Genomic DNA, 22,741 nt, shown 5'->3' with positions numbered 1-22,741 from the left:
TATTTAGATAGATAATGTTTAGATGCTGTCTCTATAGATAGTGTCCTTTTGTATAAAAAATTATGCAATGGGTTCTGAACTTTTTTGTGTTAAACCATTCCTGATGTTTATTTTATTCATGTAGATAGAATTTCTCTATTTACAACCACATAGAATTAAGTTGTATTGGTTTTCTGTGCTTTAGCCATTCTCAGTAATTGATTGATACCTGACTTTTCTCTCTGCATGCCAGAGAATTTGAAATTGAAAATGTAACTGTGCTCATCCTAGCAGCCCCTTACAGGAGCACTCGGGCTCCGGTGGCCGTAAGCAGGACCACGGAGGTGGCAGAGTGCTTCCAGGGTTTATACTGCCTTTCCCCAATCTAAGTACACCGTACTTTCCTGCTTTAAAGGTGCCACTATTCTAATAATCGTTTCCAGATTATTTCTGAAGAATTTACAAGCTCCAGTGACCATTGCTTATATTGTCCTTTTAAAACGTAGTATTTATTTACATTTTAAAAACTTTCTTTTGTTTTTGCCTTTTTTTTAAACTAGATCCTTACAATAAATGAGGATGGATCACTTGGTTTGAAAACCCCTAAATCTCACGTTTGTGAGCACTGCAATGCTGCCTTTAGAACGAACTATCACTTACAGAGACATGTCTTCATTCATACAGGTATTGAACAAAAGTGGGCTTGTGGCCATTAAAATTATTATCATTGTTATTTTTATCTTCGTATAAATATCATCCAGTCTTAAGAACCTAGCTAACTTGGCATTGTCAATCAGAATTTGTAGACAAATTATCAGGAGGAAAGCAAGAAAGACTTAAAATAAGAAGATAAAAAGCATATATATATATATTTATATTTATATATACACACATTTAATAGTCTTAATTGGGTACTTACTTGGCTTAAAGCACTCTATTTAACTAGAGAAAGTGCTTAAGAATGTATTAAGAACCTGTCACCCTCCTCTTTCTATGCCAGGACAGCACAGGACCAGCACAGGAAATCAGATATTAGAAATGATAGCTAACAAAAGTAGAAGTTAAAAATTGTGAAATTGTTGAAAATAGGACTGAAGATTGAGAAGCTGCTGGAAATGTTAGATGACTTGGTGGGTAAAGGAGAGGGCAGTGAGGGAGAGTTGAAGGACCAGGACAATGCGGTGATGGCCAGAAGCCCAAGGAAAGGAGATGCAAGGAGGCTGTTAGGAGTGCCATACCCTCAGAGACAGAGTGTGTGGGGAAGGTTCTGCGGAGCGAACACCAGGAATCACCTCTGTAAAGGTCTGGCCACAGTGGGTGGGAAGGCATTTGAGACTTGAGACTGCTCTTGTGAGGTGTGGTGGGAGGTTGTCAAGGAGCATTGCAACATTGAAGCAAGGCTTTCTGGTAGAACAGACCACCAACACTCTGAAATGAAGCTGGATTTCAGCAGAGAGGGAGTGTTTCCAAGCATGGGTTTCTCTCAAGTGTGTTTATACACTTGTGAACTTTGTGAAGAAAATAGGTAAAAGGGCAAAGAGGGATGGGGATGGTCAGTCCCAGAGAACAGGGCAGGCATGACTTCAGATAAGGAAGAGGAGGTAACCTGAGGTGTCCTAGAGAGTGCTTTCTTAACTTTTGTATACCTTTCATTTTCTTTTTTTTTTACTAGACTCTTTTTTTTATTAGAAGGATGTAAGTCAGGTTTTATTTTTATATGATTATGAAATGTAAAATTTTAAATCCTGTAGGAAATTTTTGAGAGAAAATAAAACTGTTAATGAAAAATGGTTTTTTTTGGTTTTTTTTTTTAATTTTATGGTGTTTTAGAATTTTCCAAAATTTGGGCTTCTAAGACTTATCCTCAGAAGTAGTGACTTAAAATGTTGTTTTATTCGTTAACTAATGTATGGATGTCAAATTATTTTAAGGCGAAAAACCGTTTCAATGTAGTCAGTGTGACATGCGTTTCATTCAGAAGTACCTGCTTCAGAGACACGAGAAGATCCATACCGGTGAGTGCTGCGTCCTCCCTAAGATCGCTGGCATCCCATCAGACGGAGGGAGGGAAGGTGCCCAATAAGGCTCATGGCCTTTACCACCCTAGTCATTCTTTTTGCTTAAAACCAGAAATTTCAGCTGCCCTTTTTTTCTCTTGGTAAAGCAGTATTGTTAGATCTAGGCTTTAATGTTCTGTCCCAATGAATTCCTTTGAAATAGTTTCATAATAACGTAAATTAAATATGAGGAGGAAATGTTCCTGAAGTAACTGTTTCTTGAGCTAAGTAAAATCACTCACACCAATTAGCTTGTGGACAGTTGAGTGGTTTGGAACACTGTATGTTGCCCCTTCATGTCTGTCCTCTATATGGCTTACTATGTCAAGAAAGTGACAACTGCCAGTGTCTCCATCAGTGTTAATGATTTACAAACAAGTATTTTGGAAGATCACTTTTTAGTTTGTGTTAAAATTTTAAGACTCATTTTAAAGCAAATGTATTTTTTTTAATAAATGTAAAACCAAGTTTTATAAGTGACTTGATTTGGTAGACTGTTGGCTTTTCTCCTTTGATATCTCTAAGCATTGTAAAAGATGTTTCTTTGAAATTGATTAAAAGTTTTTGGGGGACTAGAGAGCGTGCGCAGCGCAAAGTTGGTATGTCTGTAGAGTTTTATATTTCAATGGAATTGAGAATGATGATGAAAATATACTAACAATGAAAAGATTAAGTTCTTTAGCTTTCTCTGGATTACTACTCAGTTAAGTACCTGCCCCACTGTTATTTAGGTGTAGTTTCATAGTGCATGCAGAATTTGTGAACTGGGGTCCTTTGACACACTCTGCCCAGTAGAAACAGCCTTCATTGTCAGTAACTTCCCTGCATCTCTGTTACCACCAGAAAGAAGCCTGAAGTGGCTGTTGTGCTGCAACACAGCAACTGTACAGCGTGTCTGTCTGCGTTTGTAGTTTCATTTTGAGACAGGGTCTTGCTCTGTGTCTAAGATGGCCTGGATCTCAAGTCTGTCCTTATGCCTCAGCCTCCTGAGTACTGTATTATCAGTGAGCCACCATGCATGCCTGGTTGGATGTTCTACTCTTTAAAATACTGTTTTGTATATCACTTTCATATATACAGTAAAGAAAGTGTGCAGATTTTTATGTGACTTAATAGTTAAATTGAAATTTCAATGCAGTAATGAAACCATCGGATAAAAAGTGAAAGTACTTAAATATTTTCATGTGTTTGTTAGATTTTGATGATTTATTTAACTAGTGGTGGATCCTCCAATGTTTTTCAGGGACTAGGTATACACAGACTGTATGGAAGGGCCCTCTGTTTTCTTTTGTTTTGGAGATAAGAGACATATAAATAAGCATAACATAATTAATTGTTGTAGGTTTCTTGAGTTATTCAGGGGAAGCCTTAGAAAAGCCACTGAGGCCAAGTTAAAAATCTGTGTATATGAATGAATGGATGAATGGAATCTGAAAAATGAGACATGTTTATTCTTCTGTCAGTTGGCATGTTCACAGCGGTGAACTCTTAAGGCCCTACTCACAGTCTTGTATGTAATAGCTCTGTCCTGTCCTAGTTTTATTCCTGACAGAACAACGTAGGGGAAAAGCATTTATTCTAGCTTAAAGTTCCAGGCTGCATCCTTCCTAAGCAAGACAAGGCAGCAGAGAGAACGAGTGCATACATGCTGGTTCACACTCTTCTCTAGGATCCTCACGGAACGGAGCTCCTCACTTTAGGCTGGGTCTTATCACAGCAGTTAATGTAGTTAAGACAGTTCCCCCACAGACACGCTCACAGACCTACCAGATCATTCGAAAGTGTGTTACATTCACTATTAAAACTAAGTCAGATTACTAATTGAAAACACCTGTACTATGCTGGGGTGCATTTTGGATTTGAGTATGATGAGCAGTTTATTGAGAATTCACTGAACACCAGGTGCCATCATCTAGTCCTCACATGGGTGTTGAAAGGCAGGGAGATTAGTATCCCCATTTTGTCAGTCAGAACGTAGTGGGACATGAAGAGAAGTGAGGACTTCCTTAACTTTCTGCAGTCTAGTAAATGTTGTCCAGACTACAGCTCAGGCTCTGTCACCGGAGACCAAGATGCAATCACTTAGCAAAACGAGCCAGGAAGTAGAAATACAGCTTTGGGCTTTTTGAGTTTTTCTTCCTGTCACTCAGCCAGTTATGACCTAGCTTCTCTGTATGCTTAGTAACATCTGAAAGGAAGGGAAAGCAAAGGCCAGAGTCCTCATGTTACAAAAACAGCTTAGAAGAACATAAGAACTCCAGAGGAATCACAGCGAGGCAGAGTCGCTAGGATTCCTGCTCAGAGCTCGCCCGCCCACCCTCCTTCCCTCTCTCCCCCTCCCTCCCTCTCTCCCCCTCCCTCCTTTCCCTCCTTCTTCCTCCCTCCCTTTCTGTCTCTCTCTCCACACATGTGCTACAGTACATACCTAGACATTAGAGAACAACTTTCCAGAGTTGCTTTCTAGTGTTCCATCTTGTTTTGGGGCAGCTTTCTTTTATTTCTGCCGCTGTGCTTTCTGTCCCAGGCTATTGTTCCCCTGCCCGTCTTGCGGTAGGAGGCCAGGGATTACAGATGTGTACTGCCGCATCTGGCTTTTGTGTGGTTTGGGTAGTCTGAACTCAGTTTTCCAGGCTTGACCTGCAAACACCCACTGAGTCAGCTCTCCAGCTCCAGAAGTTCCTTTTGAAGACTCTGCTTTGTTCCATTGTCTTTCCCTTTGCCAGCCCCCCATCACATTTCCTATCAGGAATTAATAAAAGGGGAATCAATTTCCCTTCTTTAGTTAGTGTTCAGTTCCTTTTGTTTAAATGTTTTAAAAACATTTAAAGACAGAAAAATACTTTGTCTTCAAATCAAATTGCCTATTTTGGAACACATAAGAAAAATACTTTCTGCTCTAATGTTCTGCTCTGCTTTCTGTTGGCTGTAATAAGCACTACGGTCAAAAGTGATTTGGGGAGGAATAAGTTTATTTAACTCTATAGGTTGCAGGCCATCATCAAGGGAGGTTAGGCCAGTAGCTTAAGGCAGAAACCTGGAGTCAGGAACTGCTGCAGAGACCATGAAGGAATGATGTTTACTGGCTTGTTTCCTCGGGCTTGTTCAGCCACTTTCTTATACAGCCCACACCTGCCCAAGGCTGGCACTGCCCACAGTGGGCTAGACCCTCCAGGCTCAGTCAGCAGTCAAGGAAGTGCCCACAGGTCAGTTAAATGAGGTAGGTCCTCAGGTGAGATTCCCTCTTACCAGTTAGTTACGTTTAGGTTTGTGTGAAGTTTACAAAAACTATGACATATACTTGTGTGCTTTTCAACTGTTGAACAAGGAATGAGTTACCCGAGGTCAGCTGATGTGAGGTAGTGCAGTGAGGTGAACCGTCAGTTTTTATTTGTTTGTGGAGACAGGGTTTCTCTGTGTAGCCCTGACTGTCTTGGAACTCAGTTTGTGTTTTGTAGACCAGACTGGACTTGAACTCAAAGATTCACTTACCTCTGCCTCTAGAGTGCTGGAATTAAAGACATGTGCCACCAAGTCTGGTTCTGAACCATTGGTCTTTCAAGACTCCTTTCTCTTTGCAGCCTTTGGCATCCTGGTAGCCCTCCTTACATTGCTCCTCCTAGTCCCTCACTGCCTTTCCCATTTCTCCATTTGCAACATGAATAAAAATGTTACTGGCTTGGCTGATTTGACAGACACTTCGATAGATTTGCTTTTCTATTTCAAACATTTTAACCTGCCCTGGACTGGTTATCACTTAAGCCTATTCCTCATATTGAGCTTGTTTGTTCAGCAAGGGGAAAATACTTTGTCTTCTAGAAACTAATCCCAGAAATTTGGTTCTAGACTAGAACCCTGAAAGCTTATGATGTGAGTTTCCTTGGTGATGTGGAACTCCTGCTCGGGTATATGCTTCCATGATACTGCCTCTGTCCCGTCCCTGCTGGCTCTACTTTGTGTGAGGTGCCTTTCCCTTTGCTTTCACAAAGAATCTGTAGAACAGGAAGGAAAAGTGTGTGACGACTGTGGTCTTCTCAAGACAGTTCAGTCTGTTCCCCGTGGAGAGGAGGGATGGGGGAGTAGGAATCTTAGGTAACAATTTTTAATATTTTCTAAATTTCTTTAGTAAGTTACAGAATATCTCTTCTCATATTTAGTTTTAGCAAACTATGGCTACTTTTTATAATGGCAGCAGTTTATTTCAGTAAAAGTTGCATGAAGCCATGTCTGTTTATAGGGAAGTTGATATAAATACTCCCTTCCAAATTACAAAATTTTTGAAAAAAGTCTAATTACTGAAAATTCTCTTTATTGACTAGGTTTGTTGTTTCCGGGGCTGGTGAGCTGGCTCGAGAGGGTTAAGGCAACTACTGTAAGCCAGGCCTCACAGTGTTCGTCCCTGGGACCTACATAATGTATGTGTGGAGTGCTGTGGTGTATATGGTCCACCCCCAATAAATAAGTAAATAAATGTAATATAAAATTTAAAAATTGGGGTCTTATTGCACAATGAATATAGTAAGTAGATGTGATGACACACCTCTGATCCTATTACTTGGGAGGTGGAGTCAGAAGCAGGAATTCAAAGCCATCCTTAACTCTACAGTAAGTTCAAGGCCAGCCTGAAGATCCTGTTTATAAACAAAATAAACAAAAATGTTTAAGAAACATTGGAAAATGTTGATCCACTTCTTGACCTTGACATAGTAACAAACATGGTAAGTAAGCTGGGCTATGTGAGACCCTGTAACAAAAACAGAATAACAGACCTCACCAGTGGCTTGGGAGAAACAGACATGACACCCAAGCCTAGGGAGCAGCTTAGGAACGTAAGCCATCGCTTAGCTTGGGCTGTGCAAACACTCTTCTAACAATGCCCTTGGTAGTCTGAGCCCCTCACCTGCCTGTCCTGCCCATGTGCACCTGCAGTTCTAACTACCTTGTAGGAGGAAGGCTCACTTGTTCATCCCAGCCACCCAGAACCGAAATAATCACACAGAAACTGAATTAATTAAATCACTGCTTGGCCCATTAACTCTAGCTATTATTGGCTAACTCTTACATCTTAATTTAACCCATTTCTATTAATCTGTATATCACCACAAGGCCGTGGCTTACCAGCAAAGTCTCTGGAGGCTCCATGGCATCGCTCCCACTCTGCCTTCTTCCTCCCAGCATTCCGTTTAGTTTTGCCCACCTACCTAAGTTCTGCCCTATCAATAGGCCCAAAGCAGTTTCTTTATTCATTAATTGTAATCACAGCCTACAGAGATAAATCCCACATCAGTACCTAGCAGGCTTCTCACACACAAACCTACACCAAGCAGCACCCACGCCAACCAAGTGTCTCATGTAGCCTATACATGCCTCATATTCACCATGTAGTCAAGGAGGACCTTGAAATTCTGATCTTCCTGCCTCCACCTGGAGAGTCCTGGTCTTGGAAACATGTGCTGGCATACTCGGTTTTATGAGGTATAGTAAAATGAACCCAGTAGCCCACAGTTGCTATACTGGGGACATTATCTCATCCTATTCTCAAAGCAGTCCTCATCAACAAAGGGTATTCCTGTTTTACAAATAAAGAAACCTAAGTTTTAAGACAATATTAGTCTTTTACTCTAATATATGCAGCTGGTTAATGACATCAGCCAGCTCTTCTGAGTTCATGCTGTTAACCAGTTGCTATTGAAAGGGTACATCAAGCTCAAAGGAAAATTTGAATTGGCAACTTTTGCTTCTAACAATAAAGGCTTATTTTTGTTCACTCAAGAACACTGGCAGTTCTGCGTCTGGCTTATAGCCTATGGGTAATTGGGTGTGCTTGCCTAAGATGAAGTCTGTGGAGCAGATTGTAGCCAGGATGGAGTGAATGGAGGCAGACAGGATGGGAAAAGGGTGTAAATGATTAGTGGGTAGAGGAGAGATGAGAAGAAAGATTGATTTTAGAATTATATTGGCTAATCTTGATATTAGGTTATTAACTATTGGTTTTCTTCTTTGTTTATAAAGCACGGAGCTTGAATTGCTATGTTAGAAGAACAGTGGAAATTAGGACACTATTGGGGATATTTTGTTGTTTGTTAACTAACATCAGATTTTAACATTTAAGATTTTCCTTGTAATTTATTCAAATAATTGGAAATGAGTTAACCGTATTTATATTTAGACACACAGAAATATTTCTTTCAAAATAATAAGACACCGTTGCTAAACCTCAGAGGTGTAATATTGCCTTAATTTGAAAATTAGAAAAGGCTTAGAAACCATAGGTCATTAGAGCAAAACAGGAAAGGAAAGTGATATTTCTGGGGGCTTAGATCTTTGCCATGTTTGAGTAGTATTGAAAGACCTCATTTTCAGGAAAAAAGCTGTGCAGATTTCTTAGATTTAATAAGTAGCACTTGTTTTGTAGTCACTTCTGACCACAGCAGCGGCTCTAGAGCCCAGTGTCAGTATGACACGCGCTTCTCTCCCTTGAGCGCAGACGTTTGGGGACCTCTCAGACTTCCATGTTTGAAGTTACCTTTCTCATAGCTGTTGCTTTGCTGTGTCAAAGCCTGGATTAAGTCAGTCATCAGCATTCATGACCTAAATAAGTTTGTAGATGTTTAGATTGGCTGACAGAGACTTCCTGTTTGTCAGTGAAGTTTTTATAATAACACTTAGCCTTAAAATTCATGTAATTAATTAATTAATTAATTAATTTTGTCTAATTTGTACGTAATCCTGGTGAAGAAGAGAGTGTAGCATCGTTGAGTAAATGAAAGTCCTTGCAAGGTTATTCCTACTGTTCTGAATTCTTTGACAATCTTTGCATATTATTTCTGCCAGGTTTTTCTTATTTTCTAAAAATACTTTAATTTCATCATTTCAGCCCACATTTGAGTGTTTGAAAATATCTTATTTGTTTTGCCCTTGTATTTATTTTTGATGAGAGTTTGGCTTTCATTCCCTTTCATTCCCAGAGGTGAATGAAATGGACATGAACAGCACTGAAAAGGAAGAACAACGTGGGTGAATTAACAGTTTAATGCGAAGGAAGTGAAGTCTAAGCCTAGGAGGGCAGTGGTTTCCAAACCCCCGCCCACCTCGTGACAGCAAACTTATCCTTTAATCTGATTTTCCTGTGAAATCCAGCATGGAAAGTTAGCAGTGAGGAAGGCCCGACTGTGGTCCCCAGCACTAACAATGAAAACAGCCAAGGAGTTAATGGTTTTCCTTAGCTCTTGATAAGTCGGTAGATGACACCAGTTATTATCATCTGGTTCTACCTAGTGATGCTTCAGACACCAAATATGTGGGATGGGGCTACGGGTATAGCTCAGTAGTGGTGCGGTATTTGTCTAACAGAAGCATGATCTTAGTTAGGGTCAGTACCTAGCACTACCAAAAAAGAAAAAATGATTCCTCACACCCATACTCCAACAACCAATTTTCTATCTCCTAGGACACCATTTGAGCCCTATAATTGGATGCAGTTCTGCCAGTACTTGAGCTGGAATGCAGTTCCACAAAAGGGCCTGAACAAAACCACCCTCTCTTCAGATGTAATTTTAAGTAAACTGAAGGCTCCCATGACTCTATACTTCAGTTTTATAATTCATAGAACTTAGAAAAGTCCTTTACTTGTATTTACCACTTTGCTGTAAAGGATATGGACGAGCAGAAAGATGTGGCGTGAGTCTGGAAGGGTCCAGAGTTGGAGTACACACTCTCCTCGGTGCATTGGTTACTAGAGGCGCTCTGAGTGTTATGCATGTAAGGGCTTCTAAGGAGAGGTTAGGGAAAGTATGATGAACCTCGAAGGCTGCTTAGTTAAGACCTGATCTTTTTGATGAACAACTTCACCTTGAAGCTGTCTAGGGTCCCACCAAGACTCAGTAAAACAAAAGAGGCTTTTCTGGCCCAGGAAATTCCCAGGGATTTAAGAGTAACAAAAGACTCTTCCACTTCCATTGTTGAGGAAGTTGGAGAGATTTCAGGCACTCTGTCAGGATTCGGGGACAAAAGATGGTGAATGATTACAGCCAGTCCGGAAGACATAAGTACTTTGGGAGCTGTGCTCAGAACCTGGAGGCAAACACCAAGACCATCTTACATTGTGCCAGGGTTGCTGGTGGTCTTTCTGCAAGAAGTCAGTGCTGAGCTTCAGTGCCTGAGGACTCAGTCTCTCTGGAACGTAGGCGAGAATATTTTTAAATACAGCCACATACTTTCAGTGAGTGAATACTGTATTGAGTTGAATCTCATTAAGACTTTTTTTTTTCCCTTTTAAGATTATTTTCAAAATGTCAGTCTAACCTGAAGCGAGTATACCAAGTTTTGTTATAACTGACAGTGGGAAAAATATCTACATAGAGCAGAGAAAAGTGTTTGGTGTACTAATACAAAGCTGGGGCAATGGCAACTATTTAAAGTTGGGCCTTTCATTGTGTTATCTGTGAGTACTGCCTGTAGAACACTTATAGGAATGAAAGCAATGAGATTTATTTGCTCTAGTGATTTAGCTCTCACAGACTGTGATCCTGACTTTCCTACTGTATAGCGCTTTGATGTTTTGGAAGTGATAAAGCTTTAGTGGCAGGTTTTTTAATGTTTATTTATTTATACATGTGTGTGCATGCGTGTGTATACCATGGAGATTTAGAGGGCAGCCCTTGTAAGTGGGTTCTCTCCTTCCACCATGTGGATTATAGGAATTGAATTCAGGTCCTCAGTCTTGACATTATGCATGCAGTATCTTTGATTACTCCTTGGATCAGCAAGCAAATCTAATCTATTTACTGTCTAGTCTTTATGGGAAAAATATGTTATCTCAGTTCTCTTCTTCCTCTCTTGGTTCTTAGGCCTCTGCTTTGTTGATATTCTTGTCTACATTCATTCATTCATTCGTTTGTTCATTTGTTCATATATTTTATTGAGACAGCATCTCACTGTGTACCTCCAGCTGGCCTGAAACTGTGTAGACAAGGCTGGCATTTCAGCTCAAGAGATCCACCTGCTTCTACCTCACAAATGTTGGGGCATTAAAGGTGTGCTCCACTACATCAGGCCACTGTCATTTATTTGGTTGCACTCATGGTCCCTCCTTACACTGAGGGTTGCTAAACTCCACTGTCTGTGGTTCCCACTTGCTGGCACTCTGTCCTGTCATGTTTGCCCACACTGTGTAGTACTTGGGCTTTAAGAGTCCTTTTCTCTACTGGGACCTATAAGTCAGTGACTGCTTCTTTTCTAATTTTTTGTTGTTGTTGTTGCTGTGATAAAACACTGACCAAAAGCAGCTTGGGTGAGGAAACGGGCTTTTTTTCAGCATATAAATTACAGTCTACCATCAAGGGAAGCCAAGACCCAAACTCAAGGCAGGAAGCAGCTTGGGTGAGGAAACGGGCTTTTTTTCAGCATATAAATTACAGTCTACCATCAAGGGAAGCCAAGGCCCAAACTCAAGGCAGGAACTGAAGCAGAGACCATGGAGGAAGAACGTTGCTTACTGGCTTACTCCTCTTGGCAACTTCTGTCTACCTGTCCAGTAGTGAAACCACCCACAGTGAACTGGGCCTTCTACATAAATTAGCAATTAATAAATGCCCTACAGACATGCTCACAAGCCTATCTGATGCATACAGCTCCTCAGTTGAGGTTCCTTGTCTGAGTTTATCACATGGAGAACTGAAGCTAACTGTGACATTCTAGGATACATTTTCTTATTCTAGGAGGGAAGAGCTGTGACATAGTTAAATTCTTATCAAAGCAAAACCAAAATCCAAATGTAAATGGTATCTGACATCTGGGACTTACTCGTGGTCTTCTCGACCCCAAAGGGACTGAGTAGTTCCACCTCTGTGGTTGTGCCGTTTTCAGCATACATAGCTTGTTAGGTGGGCTCAACTCCTGCTGCTGTTGTAGTCAGTTATCCCATGGTTCTGACATTTCCAGTGTCAAGGGATCTCAGGAGCAACTGAGGCTGCATCTTCACCAGTGACATCTTGGCTTTTCTTCTGACCATGCTGCATGATGCCAAGCTGCAGCTTCTCCAGGGACCCTTCAATACTGTGACTTTCATGCAGTCAGAACCAAAATGCACGTGATACTCTGCTTTGGTCCCATGTGGACCATCTGGACTAGAGCTTCTGTATTCAGCCTTGAGGAATACTTCCAGAAGACCCCTGCAGTGATGCTTCTCTCCTGTTACTCACAGCTGGCTACAGCTGACCTGCATCCACGGTCGCAGTGAAGCTCAGGTTTTACTTCAGTGATGCTGCTCTCTTCTGATTCTTGAGCACCATCTCACTAGAAACTGGGTTCATTATTCAAAATTAAACAAATGACCTGATAACTATTGCTTCCTTCTAAAAGGCAAAAGCCAAGCCTTCTTTGCCTGCCTCTTAGAAGTCTTCTGAGCTCCCACAGAACAGCCCACAGAGTTCTGAGCCCTCAATGGCTTTCCCTCTCCTGAGTTCCACTATCATCCCAGGAAGCATCGCGGTCAGGACCTTCACAGCAGTACCTAACTCTCTAGTAACCATCTGTGTTCCAGTTTGCTGTTCTATTGCTGGGATTAGACACTTGGACAACCCAGAAGGCAAATAGCCTGTCTTATAGGTAAAGTACTGTGACTGAGGGGAGCTCCCAGCAATAGGATCTGAAGCTGCTTTCCACTTGCTTCTCCTGACTGCTCGGATGCCTTTCTTAAAGAGCTCACTGCCAAGGTTTGGCACTCCCGTAGTGGGCTGAGTCCTTCCATACCAGTTAGCAATTAAGGAAATGTACCACAGGCCAATCTGAAAGCAGTTCCCTTTTCCCAAGTGTGTCAGGTTGACAGCTGAAGCTAATTATGATTTCCCCTGTTCATCATTTTTCATAAATCTTCAGTGTCTTCATCTAAATTCTGTCATTTATCAGAGCTACTCCCTTGCTTGTATCCATGTCCATTGCCCTTCTTAAATGTTTTTATTATCTTTTTTATGTATATTAGTATTTTTGCTTGCATGTAAATCTTTTTACCACTTGCAGGCCTGGCTACTGCGGAGGCCAGAAGAGGGCACCAGATTATCTGGAATTGGAGTAATTGATGGTTGTGAGCCCACATGTGGGTGCTGTGAATTGAACCTGGGTGGGTCCTCTGGAAGAAGAGCCAGTTCTTGTCTTTATAAGACTTTCTATTGTGTGCCTAGGGTCCCAGGGATTGAACTCATGACCCTATGCTCTGCTACCAAGAGCTATTTTCTTTTTTTTTTTTTTTTAATTTTGTGATTTATTTATCTTTTATTTTATGTGCATTGGTGTGAAGGTGTCAGGTCCCCTGGAACTGGATATTCAGACAGTTGTGAGCTGCCATGTGGTTGCTGGGAATTGAACTCAGGACCTCCGGAAGAGTAGTCAGTGCTCTTAACCTCTGAGCCATCTCTCCAGCCCAAGAGCTGTTTTCTTAGTCTCTCCCCCACTACCACCTCTCTTGTTCATAGTACTTACTTGACTGAACTTTAATTTTAGTTAAATATAATCATGAATTTCTGTTCATTTGACTTGGAATAAGAAAACTATGTAAAACTGTGTTTTTACGTTTTTATTTATTTTGTAAGAGGACAAGAGCAGTATGTGTATGCTACAGCTCATGTATGGAGGTCGGAGGACAACTTCCGTGAGTCGGTTCTTTCCATCATGAGTGTCAAATTCAGGTTGTCAGGCTTGGCAGCAAGCATCTTTGTCTACTCAGCCATCTCAGTGGTCCCAGGAGTGAGGATTTAACACTGGGGTCAGAATACCCACTATAAATGTTTTTCGTGGTTCACTCGTCTGGAATGGATCTGTATTCAGTCAGTGACCATCTCACCATCTGGTACTGTAACAAACAGAGCTGTGCTTATGTTGTGTGTTGTCTTGTGTCTACTTCTTCACTACATAGCATGCAACAGAGCTGGGTAGTTGGGACAGAGAGTGTAGACCCTTCAAAGTCATATCTATAATGTGGTTTTATTTTTTTAAAACACATTGAAACTTTTATTGTATTGAGACAGGGTTTTACTATCTAGATCTAGCTATCATGGAACTCATTCAAACTCAACAGAGATTTGCCTGCTTCTGCCTCCCAGGTGCTGAGATTAAAGACTGGTGTTGCATGTCTGTGCATAGTTCTTTTAAAGGAAAGGGTTATCGGCTTTTTCTCTTAAACAGGTTTTCAAACTTTCTCCTTTCTATAAAACCCAGCATTTCTGCTTCCTCACTCTTGGTTGATTGCCTGCTTACTGTGTAATAGAGAAGGTTGGGTTATTTAGGCGTTGAGATAAATTCCTAACACTGCATGTTTTCATCCATATGTTGGAAGGTGAGCTTCTTTTGAATGATAACAATCGAGAGTAGGTAAAGATTATAAAAGTTTGCAAAATCAGGGTGGCAAAAGGAGATAGAATCTCTGTGTCACAGGCTCTGTGAAGGCAGAGACTGACATCTAATAAGCAGTGAGTGAAATAAGCAGAAGTGATGAGGAGGTGGAGTTTGGGAAGATTTAAAGAGCTTAGTTATTGTTATACATAGCTTTTTTATTATTTATTCATTTGGATTTTTGAGACAGGGCTTCTCTGTGTAGCTCTTGCTGTTTTGGAACTTGATCTGTAGACCAGGCTGGCCTTGAACTCAGAGATCCTCCTGCCTTTGCCTCCTGAGTGTTGGAGTCAAAGGTGTGTGTCACCGCCCAGCCAATAGAGGGCTATTTTAATTTTAGGGGAGAATATATGTTGAGCTCAAACTTAACAAGATTTGCATATCAGACAATATTGCTACTTTTAGTGTTAGTTGTCTATCTTTTGAAGAACACATCCATCTTTGTAAACATGCTGTATATTGATGGAGAAGTTATGTCAAATTCTTCTATCATATTTGATGGTGGTACATTTTCTGTCTCTTTGGATTTACCTCTTCCAGAATATTATTTAAATGAAAATGTATGGTGTGTAGTCCTAAATCTGACTTTTCTTAGCATAGTAAATTTGAGACGCTTTTTTTGTGTGTGTGTTTTTGATGAATCAGTAATTTGTTCCTTTTTATTGCTTTCCATTTTATGGATATAAGCACTTGTTGAGGCATTATTTAGACTTGTTTTCTACTCTAGCTGGAGAGATGGCTCAGTGGTTAAGAGCACTTGTTGCTCTTACAGAGGACCCAGGTTCAGTTCTCAGCACCCACATGGTGGCTCACAACCATCTGTAATACCAGTTTCAGGAGATCTGATGCCCTATTTTGACTTCCAGAAGTATCAAGTAGGCACATGGTACATAGGTAAACATGTAAACATGCATTCATGCACATGAAATAAAGTAAATATTTTAGAAATTTACATAAAGCTTTTTGGTGAACATGTGTTTGATTTTTGAAAAATACCTTGTAGTGGAATAACTGGTCTATACAGCAGAAGGACATAGGATCTTATAAGAAACTAGTAAACTATTTGAAAATAATTGCCATTTTGCATTTTTATAGTAACTGATGAGTTGCTTATTTGGTTTTGAGACAGGGTCTCACTGTGTAGCCCAAGCGGGCTTTAAGCTCATCTTGCCTAGAGCTAAGATTACAGGTGTGTACCACAGTGTACCAGTTGATCTGCATCCTTGGCATTGTCCTATGTGATTTGGCCATTCTAGCAAGTTTGTACTTTGTATTATTGTGGTATTTTAATTTAAAAAATAAGTTTGTTTAGTTTTCTGTGTATGGGTGTTTGCTTGCAAATATGGGTATGCTTGATGTGATGCTTACCTGGTTCGAGTGGAGGCCAGAAGAGAGCACTGGATCCCTTGAGATTAGAATTACAGATGGTTGTGAACCACTTTGGAGGTTCTGGGAATCAGACTCAGGTTCTACACAACAGCAGCCAGTGCTCTTTATTTGGATTTTCCTAAGGACCTAAAGATTGAACATCTTTTCGTGTTCTTATCTGCACTGATGTAGTTAAGAGTGACATGTTTGATTCTCTCATTCATTAAAGAAAATTGGATTATTTTCTTACTGTCGAGTTTTGAGATAATCAATTGTGTAATTAGTACCTTGTCTGCTGTAGATTGATGGGAAAGACTTTATTCAATCTTTTCCTGGATAATATAACAATTAACATCATTTACCATTAATATTTCATACAAATACCATTTGTATTTCTTACTGTGATATAAAAAAGATGAATTTACATTACTATATTTTCTGAACTATATAGAAATGTTAGTCTAAACTGACAGATACTAGATTTTGTTTTCCCATTACAATTAGAACATGTAAGAAAAGGTTTGGAGCCCATGTTTTATTACTTATCTCAAAAACCAGTAATTTAGGTGAAGAGCTCTGGTTTAGTCTCTGTCCCCACTACCCATGCCTGAGTATGAGGCCTTTGAAGTGTGCGGGCACTGCTCTTCTCCAGTGGCTTGCTCATGACCACTAAAGACTTTACTAGCACTGCCTGGGCTCTGCAGCTAACAGCAGCTTCTGCCAAGTGACAGATGGGCCTGCTTTTTCTTTGGGTAGTCCGCCTTACAGTCATGGCCTTCGTGCTGAAATCCCCTGAACACTTGGCAGAGTCAGTCAGCCTGCCCAGTGCCAGGCCCATGCCATCTCTTGTCTTGACCTGGCAAAACCACCAGCTTAGGCTTTCATGTTATTAGGACATAGCCATACCAGAGGCCCAGCTCTATAAACCAGGCCGAGCACAGGATGCAGTGGACACTAGCAGGAGCCGGGGTGGGGGTGGGGGGCGCCGCTGTGTTTCACTGCCGTTCTGACCCTTTACTCAAACAAACAACGTGAAGTCCGAGAGTATCTCCCTCTGCAAAACAAATAAAAGTTCCTTATATTATTTTATATGTGGTATGTAATACAAACTTACATTTAAGCTGGGTGGTGGTGGTGCATACCTTTAATTCTAGCACTTGGGAGACAGAGGCAGGCGGATCTCTGTGAGTTCGAGGCCAATCTGGTCTACAAAAGCTAGTTCCAGGACAGGCTCCAAAGCTGCAGAGAAACCCTGTCTTGGGAAACAAACAAAAAACCACTTACATTTGAATAGCATATATTTTCTAGAAATCTGGTTTCTGTCTGTCTGTCTGTCTGTCTGTCTGTCTATCTAATCTATCTATTGATCGAAATCCAGCTGAAGAATTGAATTTAAGTTGGCCAGATCGATCGCTCGATCTATCTGTCTGTCTATCTATCTATCTATCTATCTATCTATTGATCAAAATCCAGCTGAAGAGTTGAAAGGAATTTAAGTTGGCCAGACATGGTGGCACATTTCTGAAATCTCAGCATTTCAGAGGCTGAGGCTGGAAAATCACTGTAAGTTTGAGGTTAGTGTGGCCTGCATGCCATATTTTAGCCAGAGCCACAGTGCAAGACTCCATCTAAAACAATGTGTGAATAAATAAATACGAAAAAGAAACCAATTGAATTGAAAATTGTCATTGAAAAATATTTGAATATGACCATTTTGTAATTGTATAGAAAGATTCATGCTATACTTATAATAGTTACCAAATTGTGTGTGAAAATACGTTGTAATCTCAGTTAAAGAGCTGCATTCATGTTGACTAATCTGAAAGTCAGTAGCAAATCATGAAAACTTGCTCCCATAGAAACAGTTCTGTCAGGTTGTAGGTTACTATTTTAATACTGCTGAGCTCTCTGTTTCCAAATACTGTTATAAATCACTAAAATAGTTTTTTTTCATATAGTGTATTCTGATCAGTTTTCCCTCCCCCATTTCTCTGATCTTCCCTTCCCTCACTACCTATTCAACTCACCCTCCCTTTGAGACAGGACCTTTATGTAGACCAGGCTGGCCTCAAACTCACAGAGATCAGCCTTTCTCTGTCTCCCCTGTGCTGGGATTAAAGTTGTACACCATCATGCCTGATCTTTTTGTCTCTTGAAAACAAACAGGCAAATTAAAATAAAACAAATGGGGAAAAATAGAAAAGTTAGAGACTCATACACATGCAGACACATGCACACACAAAAACACACTTAAAAAATTGGAAGCCATTAATATGTAAGCAAAAGAACAATAAGGTATAAACTCTAAAGTCCTTCCCTCCCTCAGACAGGGTTCGCTATATAGCCCTCGCTGTCCTGGAATTTGCTCTGTAGACCAGGCTGGCCCCGAACTCAGAGCTCCACCTGCCTCTGCCTCCCAAGTGCTGGGATTAATGGTGTGCACCACCACTGCCAGGCTAAAGTGACTTTGTAATCACTGACCAGAGACCGTAGAGTGAAAAAGAGGGCGACAAGGTGCAGGCTATAGAGGAGACAGAATCTAAGAATAAAAATAGAAACAAACAAGGGTCTGTCTAGTTAGATGGCTTAGTGTGTAAAAGAGCTTGCTGATACCTGGCTCATACAGTTGAAGAGAAAACCAACTACCCTGCGTAGTAGCTGTGTGTGGATATGCAAAATGAGGTAGGTATATACTAATACAGCTATGTGATAATTTATCAACCACGGTAAGCTTTGGATGTCTGAAAGTTTAAAAGAAAAAAAAATGAGAGTAATATAGAAATAGCAAGGAATGAAGCACTTTGAAAAACTATAATCTTAGACTTTTAATAATGTAGTCTAGATTTAAACTGACTCGCCCTCTTTTATGTGCTTTGAAGGAGAAAAACTGCTCTTCAGTAGATGCCACAGTAGGTGACTCAGCACTCTTTTGGGGTGTGTGGTCTTTTTGTTTTGTTTTTTGAGAGGAGGTGCACTAGTTTCTGTTACTGCAATGAAATACCATGACCCAAAGAAACTTACGGAAGATGCTTATGGTTCCTGAGGGAGAGTTCATAATAAGAGTGGAGGCATAGCAGCAGGCAGCCAGACGAAGAAACAGAAAGTGAACTGAAAGTGTCTCGAAGCTATAAACTAGAGGTTCTCATCCTGTGGTGGTTGGCATCTAAGATATCCTGCACATCAGATATTTACATTAGGACTTACAGCAGTAGCAAAATTACAGTTATGAAGTTATTTGGTGTTGACAAGCTTAGGGGCTTGTACTAGTGTATATAAGCTTGGCTGATAGGAAGATAAAGTGTAAAGCTTATATGGTGGCACACAGCTGTAATCCCAGCACTCCAGAGGTTGAGAGTTTGAGGACGGACTGTACAGTATAGCAAGGCTCTTACTTGTAAGAGAGATTGAGGGAGAGAGAGAGAGAAAGAGCAAGAGAGAAACAGTATGTCATCATAGTTGTGTTCATGTGTTGCTCAGCATCTGAGTAAGAACATACTTAAGTGCCTAGGATAGTGGTTCTCAACATGTGGGTTGCGACCCCCACAAGGGGGATCACATGCCAGATATCCTGCATATCTGATACTTATACTATTTATAGCAGTAGCAAAGTTACAGTTATGAAGTGGCAACGAAATATTTTACGGCTGAGGTCATCACATCATGAGGAACTGTATTAAAAAGTTGCAGCATAGGAAGGTTGGAGATCACTGAATAAACCCTCAAAACCTACCCCAGTGATGTACTTCTCCATCAAGGCCATACCGCCTAAAGATTTCTTAAGCTCCCCAAACAACATCATCATCACTAGAACCAAATGTTCAAACACCTGAGCCTACTATTCTCAAACCACTGCACAGTCTCCCCAGGCTGGTCTCAGACTTTCTGTATATATCCTGGGATAGCATTGAATTTGTGGTCCTCCTGCCTTGATTGCTGGAATGACAGGCATGTGCCCAATACCTGGCCCATGTTTCTCAATCAGAGATTATACAGCCTATTGATTATAGGAGGAAATAAGAGCCAGGAAATAGATCTGTTTTTTCAAGATTATCAAAAAGAGGCTTTAAAATGTAAACTATCACTAATGTATTTTGGAAAATAATTGAAAAAATGAATTTTGCCAGAGAATTGTATCCTATGAAAAAGAACATGGAAGTTCTAGAATTGAACAGTATAAGTGATATAACATAACCAGCTTAATGGAGGAGTAGCGACCATAAAAGAGATTAGCAAATCCAAAGTTACTGAGAGAAAAATAGCATGGAAAAGGGAAAAACAGATGAGCACCGATGGAGGGATATTTACTTGAGCAAGGACAGCTTAGCCGTGACTACACCACTGGGAATGAACTCCTCCCACACATAACCATTAAGGGCTGTAGCTACAAATATTTTCCATTCTGCTGGTCCCCTGGACTGGTTTCTCTCTACCCACCTGGTCCTGCTCACTAGCTACTGCAGTTGCTTATGAAATAATTACTGAGGCTTAATATTAATTACATATTCTTTGGCCTTTTAGCTCAGGCTTTTTATTAACCAACTCTTACATTTTAAATTAACACATTTTTATTATTTTTTATTTTACCATGAGGCTCGTTGTTTGTTGCCTCATTCTTGTTGTGTGGCTACATGGTGTCTCTCTGACTCCGCCTTCTTTCCTCCTCTATCTCTGCTTGAATTTCCCGCCTTGCTTTATTCTGCCCTGCCATAAACCAAAGCAGCTTCTTTATTAACCAATGGTAATAAAACTTATTCACAGCATACAGAGGGGAATCACACATCACCTCCCCTTTTCTCAGAGCGTGGTGAGGCCTTATGAGCTCTCCCCCATCCATAACCGAATGCCAATGGGTCCAGTTCTGTGGAAGTCTGGAGCAGTAGCTACTACAATAGCCATTTTGTGTCAGGAAAGCAATGCATAGCACTGACGCCTGCATCTTCTGGTTCTTACAGTGTCTGGGCTTTGGAGGGGCGATAGAGATGTTCTGTTCAGGGTAAGCACATTGGTCAGTCTGCGGGTCTTCACATTAATTTGTCACTGCAAACAGAAGTGTCTCTGACCAGGGCTAAGAGCAGCACTAACCTATGGCTGTAAACTTCCACTTTTGTTTTTAGATAGGATTGCACGTGTCCCACCCTGACCTTGAACTCTCTTTGTAGTTGAAAATAACCTGGAATTTCTGATCTGTCTTGCCTCCCCATTGCTGAGATTATGCACATGCATAGGCACATTCTGTTTATATGGTATTGGGGATCAAACCCACTGCCTTCTGTGTGCTAGGGATTCTGCCAACTAAGCTATATCACCAGCCCTAGCTCATTTTCGTTTCAGCAGATATAATAAAGCCATTCAATTTTATATGACAACTTCACAGTGTTGAAAATCTATGTAGAATTCTGTACCCAAGGAACTGCCCATTAAAGTTTGGATAGGGTAAAAATGTATTCAGATGAACAGGAACTAAGTGGTCTCATGATATACAAACTATAAACATTTTCTTAGGTAGAAAATAAATGACCCCATAAGAAAACGAGGAAATGGGGTCAGCAGCATGGTTTAGCAGTAAAAGTTCTTGCAGTGCAACACTGATGTCCTGAGTGTCAGTCATCCCTAGAACCTGTGTAAAATGGCCAGATGTGATGACATGTATCTGTAATCCCAGCGCTTGTACAGTGAGGCAGGAGATGTGCCTGAAGTTCATGGGGCTGCTGGCCTGGGTATATAGCCCAGCAGAAATAAGGAACATGTTTGCTGACCCTACATGGTGCAAAGAGAAAAACAACTCCCTAAAGTTTCCTATGCCCTCCACCTGCACACTAGGATACACGTGCACCTTATACACATACATCATACACACAATAATTAAAAAAAGAAAACATGGAAAGGCAGAAGAGTGACAAGAGACATTAAATATGTGGCTACAGGTAAGCAAGTGGCTTTTCAGAATCACAGTGACTTACAGACTTAATTTATTTTTAGCATTGAAGTGTATAGCTGTTGCAGTGGAACCCATCTTCTAAGTTCCTAGCGCTGCCATGGAAGTGATAATAATTTGCATGAAATAGTAGAAGCAAGTACGAGGCCAGCCTGGTCTCCAGAGTTAAGTTCCAGGACAACCAGTACCACATAGAGCCTGTCTCAAAAAAACAAACAAACACCAAAAAAAAAAGAAAAGAAAAGAAAAAGAATAATAAAGCAGATTATAGTTAGTTTAATCAAATAGGACAGAAGAAAAAATTAGGAGATACAGTTTGTATACACTTTACCCTAAATTTTTTTAGGGTAAAGGGCACCTTTACCCAAAATGTTAAAATTGAAATGGTTTAGATTTTGTAATTCATTGCTGTTACAGGCGTAGCCTAAGAGTAATGTGATAAAAGCTTTTAATATGCAGGTGCCATATTGTAACATACATTGGAAGGTTAAGTGTAGAATTGGCTTCTTGTTTCATTTTGGCACTCAGAAAGTTTTGGGTTCTGGAACATTTCAGATTTCAGAATTGTGGGTTAGAGGTGCTGAGACTGTGCCGGAACTGCCCCACAGCAGCAGAGAGGAGCAAAAGGGACAGAGACCTGATGGTGAGATAGCAAGCAAATGTTCAACCCAAAACAATTAAGGAAGTACCCTAAGTGTAAATAGCTTAAATAGTGCAAAATAGAGTCAGGCTGTACCAAAACAAAGCCCTGTGATCAAGAGGGATATTTGGTATGTGAGTCCACAAGAAGGAGCTGGGCAGTGGTGTCACACGCCTTTAATCCCAGCACTCGGGAGGCAGAGACAGGTGGATATCTGTAGGTTCGAGCCCAGCCTGGTCACAAGAGCTAGTTCCAGGACAGGCTCCAAGGCTACAGAGAAACCGTGCCTCAAAAAACCAAAAAAGGAAAGAAAGAAGGAGGGAAGGAAGAAGGAAGGAACTGAAAAACCAAAAGAAGTTAGAATTCAGTAAGTAACAG

General features: G+C 40.7%; 1 protein-coding gene across 6 annotated transcripts in view; it reads left to right on the top strand.

Moving 5' to 3' along the window:
- The window catches only part of Znf148 (zinc finger protein 148), a 127,460-nt gene that overhangs the window by 90,321 nt on the left and 14,398 nt on the right, over positions 1-22,741 (top strand). For all 6 annotated transcript variants that reach the window (XM_085685482.2, XM_048454097.3, XM_048454099.3 and 3 more), the window contains exons 6-7: positions 540-663; positions 1,911-1,994. In XM_085685482.2, the coding sequence (XP_085541608.1) occupies positions 540-663; positions 1,911-1,994 (208 nt within the window). The remainder of the gene's footprint in view (positions 1-539; positions 664-1,910; positions 1,995-22,741) is intronic.

This window comes from Myodes glareolus, chromosome 2 (assembly GCF_982192425.1).
Source record: "Myodes glareolus chromosome 2, mMyoGla1.1, whole genome shotgun sequence".
Lineage (NCBI taxonomy): Eukaryota > Metazoa > Chordata > Mammalia > Rodentia > Cricetidae > Myodes > Myodes glareolus.
Note: the sequence above shows the minus strand (reverse complement) of the source record. Positions and strands in the feature narration are given on the sequence as shown.